Here is a 4,388-nt window from a genome sequence, read left to right as displayed (position 1 = left end):
CTCCGCGATGCGAAGCTGAAACTTCAAATCTAGGCACTAGGTGCGCGACGCGCGGCCACCTTCTGATTTCGTCTGACGAAATTTCTTCTTCATTTTCCAGCTCCAATTTACCCAAACTCGGGTCTTTTTCTCAATTTACTTTTAGATACAGATACCCAGCAAAAGTCCTTAAGAACCTAACTCGAAATGACTCTATAATGCGACGTAACGAACTCGAAAACTTCTCAATTCATCCCAATTCAAGAACAACATTCAAATTCAAGAATTCATGTCAAAAACATCAACTTTCAAACTCTTTTAGGACGAATTTCACTGAACTAAACATGTTTGGCGCATGGTTGAACGAACCCAACGCTATGAGAGACTCACATACCTTGTAGGGATCACCCCCGACGAATTCCACAAGTTAAACTTTGACGATCTTGGCGATTCTTCTTCTTTTCTCTTCTCTCAAAACCCTAACCCTTCTTCCAAAAGCGTAAACTGATCTAATTCAGCTTAGGCCCCTAATTAATTACAAAAAAACGAATCAAAATAAAAGGGTAAGGAAAAGACCAAACTACCCTTTAAAAATCCGGATTGGACTTTCCTTATTCTAACAACCCAACTTCCAAAGGGCATAACTCACTCATACGAACTCAGATTTGCGCAAACTCGGCGGCGTTGGAAAGATACTTCCAAGAGCTTTGCAACAATATTTTTAAGTACACCTAACTCATCCTGAGCTAGGAATTATGTCCATTTGAAGTTGACCAAAACTCAATTTTCCAGATTTTAATTCTTTCCAAAAATGAATATTTCCAATTATAAGCTTCTTCCTTGTTATTTCAAATTGCGAGATGTTACAATATCTCCCCCTTGGGAAAATTCTTCCTCGAATGAGGTTACTCTTACTAAGCTAAGGGCGTTACATCAAACATACAATTTAAACACCCAATAAGCACAGTCCACCTTCATATCTCAAAACACTATCTCCCCCTTGTTCAAAAGCCATCACTTTTTCTTATGAACACTTGCCTTTAATTCAAGCAATAAAGCATCTTGATTGTGCTTTCCTTTTACTTCTGACACTAATGATGATTCAGTTCTATTCATCACCACCACTTCTCTTTCTGTGGGATCCATTAATCGAACTCTTAATCGTGCAAGTCTATTCACATCTTTTTGCTAACTCTTCCTTAATCTTTGAGTAACCCTAACCACTCTCTCTATCTGAGATTAAGCTCTTTCTGACCATATACATACTGAAGACTCTAGTGATCGGTGAACATTTCCACATGAACACCATAAAGATAATGGAATATTTCAAAGCAAAAATTACAACAACCAACTTTCATTCATGGGTTGGGTAATTCTTCTCATGGACTTTCAACTGCTCCGTAAGCTCTTTCAACTCAGTTGGTGCCATTCTATATGGAAGAATAGATATTGGACAAGTATCTGGAAGAAGATCTATACCGAAGTCTATCTCTCTCTCAGGAGGGACTCCGGGAAGATATTTGGAAAGACTTCTGGAAACTCTTTTACTACTGGAACTGACTGAATAGGAGGTACCTCAACACTTGAGTCATTAACTTGGACTAAGTGATAGACACACCCCTTAGAAACTAACTTCCTTGCCTTAAGTTACGAAATGAAATGACCCTTAGGCACTGCTGAACTTCTTTTCCACTCTAAAACTGGCTCATTTGGAAACTAAAATCTGACTACTCGAGTTCTACAATAGACTGAGGCATAAAAGGCATGAAGCCAGTCCATACCAAGAATGACATCAAAATCTACTATGTCTAACTCAATTAAATCAGCCATGGTACTCTTATGATTGATGGAAACGGGACAATCATGATAGACTCTCTCGGCTAGAATAGACTTACCAACAAGTGTAGAAACATTGAATGGTTCACTAAGTTGCTCATGAATAACATCAAAATTCATAGCAATATATGGAGTTACAAAAGATAAACTCACTCCTGGGTCTAACAAGGCATAAACAGTAAAGTCAAAGACTTGAATCATACCAGTGACCACATCTGGTGAATCCTCTTTCTCTTGGCGACTGTTGATAGCATATAAGCGGTTTGTTCCTCCGCACTATCATTTCCTTGCATGTTCTTTGGACACTCTCGCATGAATTCACCCTCTTGTCTACAGTTGAAACAACCTGTCTGGCCCTGGTGACACTGTCCTGGGTGGGTTCTACCACACCTAGCAAATGCAGGAGCCCAGTTACTTCTTTGTGCCACCCTATCCTAAGGTTGTGCAGGTTTAGCTCTGGAATTCTGACCATTGTACTTACCTTTGTTCCTACGTTCAAGCGTACTAGCAGATGATGGAGCAGGTCCCTTCTATTCCTGTTGGAAAGAAGACCGGTTGTCATTACTCATTTGCTGCCCGGACTCACTCCCTGTCTTGGCTCTCTTGCTCTTAAATTGTTCCCTATCTCTTAGCTTCTCTTCTTCAACCTGCTACACATATACCATCAACCTCGAGATATCCATGTCACCTATCAACATTGAAGCCCTACCTTCCTTACTCGATAGACGAGACAACCCAGCAACAAACAAGCTCATCCTGCTCCTCATGTCCGTAACAATTTTAGGAGCATAGCGAGACATTTGGGTGAATTTCAACCCATACTCATGAACACTCAAAGAATCTTTCTTAAGTGTGAGGAACTCTCGCACCTTAGCCTCTTTCAGTTCTTGGGGAAAGAAATGCCCCAAGAAAGCTTCCTTGAAATAGGCCCACCTCGCAGGTGGTGCATCCTCAGCTCTAACCCCTTTCAACTGATCAAACCAGGTCCTAGCAACATTCTTCATTTGATATGCAGCTAGCTCAACTCTTTCAGTATCAGCAACGTGCATCACATCGAATACCTTTTTCAGTTCTTCAATAAAGTTCTTTGGATCCTCAGTAGTACTCGAACCAGTGAAACATGGGGGATTCATCCTCAAGATTTCACGAATCCTCGAAGTGTCAGCCCCTTCTTGTCGAGCTCCTCTTTGCTGACCAACCTGGTTAGTCACAGCTTGACTAAACATTCTAATTGCTTCTCTGAACTCAGCATTAGTAACTTCTCCTTGCTGTTGCGCTTCAGGTGCATTGGGTAACTCTTGTTCCTTAACATTCCTCCTAGCTGGAAGATCTCTGACTGGTCTTCGTGGAAGCATGATTATCTGAAACACACATATCCACGAATTCGAGGGAAACTTTTTAGAGATCAACTCTAACGCACGAAATGAGTGTGAAAGAAGTGAAGGAATTCCCGAATGTTGCAGCCTCCTAATTATAGATGTGGCGCGCTTCACACCGATGACTAGGACTCTACAGACACGACTTCATAAACTCCCTAGGACCCTTGAAATTTTTGCTCTGATACTAAGTTTGTCACACCTCGATCCTACACCCTGCGCGTGGCTGGCACTCGAAAACCATTGCTGGCCCCAAACGAACCCTTGGCCTGGCTTACTAACTTAGCGGAAAACTTAAATCATCACATAAACATTTATGAAGGAACTAGAATGTCATAAAGGAACATTCAACTAGTCATTAAGGCAAACTCAAGTCTTTAACAAATGAAATGAAAAGTACAGACAACTGAATTAACTAACTAACTGTCTGACTATCTATGAAGCCTCTAAACAATTGAGATGGATGTCGGGATAGGCCCACGACATCCTAATGAACTAATACTAAAACTCAAAGTAATGTAAATGAGTCCTCTGGAATGCAAAGAGGCTCACCAACAGACTCTGAACTGCTCACTGGATCAATGAATGCGCCAGATGTCGATCCTGGTTGCCTGTGTCTGCATCATAAGACGGAGCAGGCCAACTGGCATCAGTACATTGAATGTACGAGTATGCGAGTTGGAAATCTAAACAACATAGGCCCGAAAGAGATTATGAAAGAAATACTTACCTTGGCTCTTCTCAACTCCTGAATACTTAAATAAACTAATTTCATTATAAATCAGTTTAAAACAAGTGCAATATAAAAGAAAACTATTGAAAACATGTTGTCAATTCATAATCATAATATAAAAAAAAAACAAACCATGCTCCCTCTCAAAGTCTACTTGTGCAATGCATGAATGAAGTTCCATACCCCTATTCACACTAAGCAGAACCCCTTGAGGAACCATGCTACTACTGTTGTGGGGGTTTCTCTAACCGACAACCATTACTTAAGAACTATAGTGATGATACAACGCTTTACCTCACGCTGTGGAGGCCCATCCTATAGCTTGTCGTGATATAGGAAGCTAACTCACTAAGTGGATCCACTAGTCTATGCGAAAAAGACTCATCTAAAAAGTATGACCCTTTTCTACCCATGATGGCTACATGCTTTATGGAGACTTGAGTTAATATGAACTCTCATCGCCA

The 4,388-nt window shown here is 40.7% G+C and overlaps 1 protein-coding gene across 1 annotated transcript; it reads right to left on the bottom strand.

Annotated features, from left to right (window-relative positions):
- Positions 1–2,012: 2,012 nt before the first annotated feature.
- LOC125873690 (uncharacterized) lies at positions 2,013–3,170 on the bottom strand. Its single transcript, XM_049554565.1, has 2 exons — positions 2,749–3,170; positions 2,013–2,205 (listed from the first exon to the last, which is right to left on the bottom strand). The coding sequence occupies exons 1-2, from the start codon at positions 3,168–3,170 to the stop codon at positions 2,013–2,015; spliced, it is 615 nt and encodes a 204-aa protein (XP_049410522.1).
- Positions 3,171–4,388: the final 1,218 nt, after the last annotated feature.

This window comes from Solanum stenotomum, chromosome 8, assembly GCF_019186545.1.
Source record: "Solanum stenotomum isolate F172 chromosome 8, ASM1918654v1, whole genome shotgun sequence".
Lineage (NCBI taxonomy): Eukaryota > Viridiplantae > Streptophyta > Magnoliopsida > Solanales > Solanaceae > Solanum > Solanum stenotomum.
This window is presented reverse-complemented; position numbering and strand designations above follow the sequence as displayed.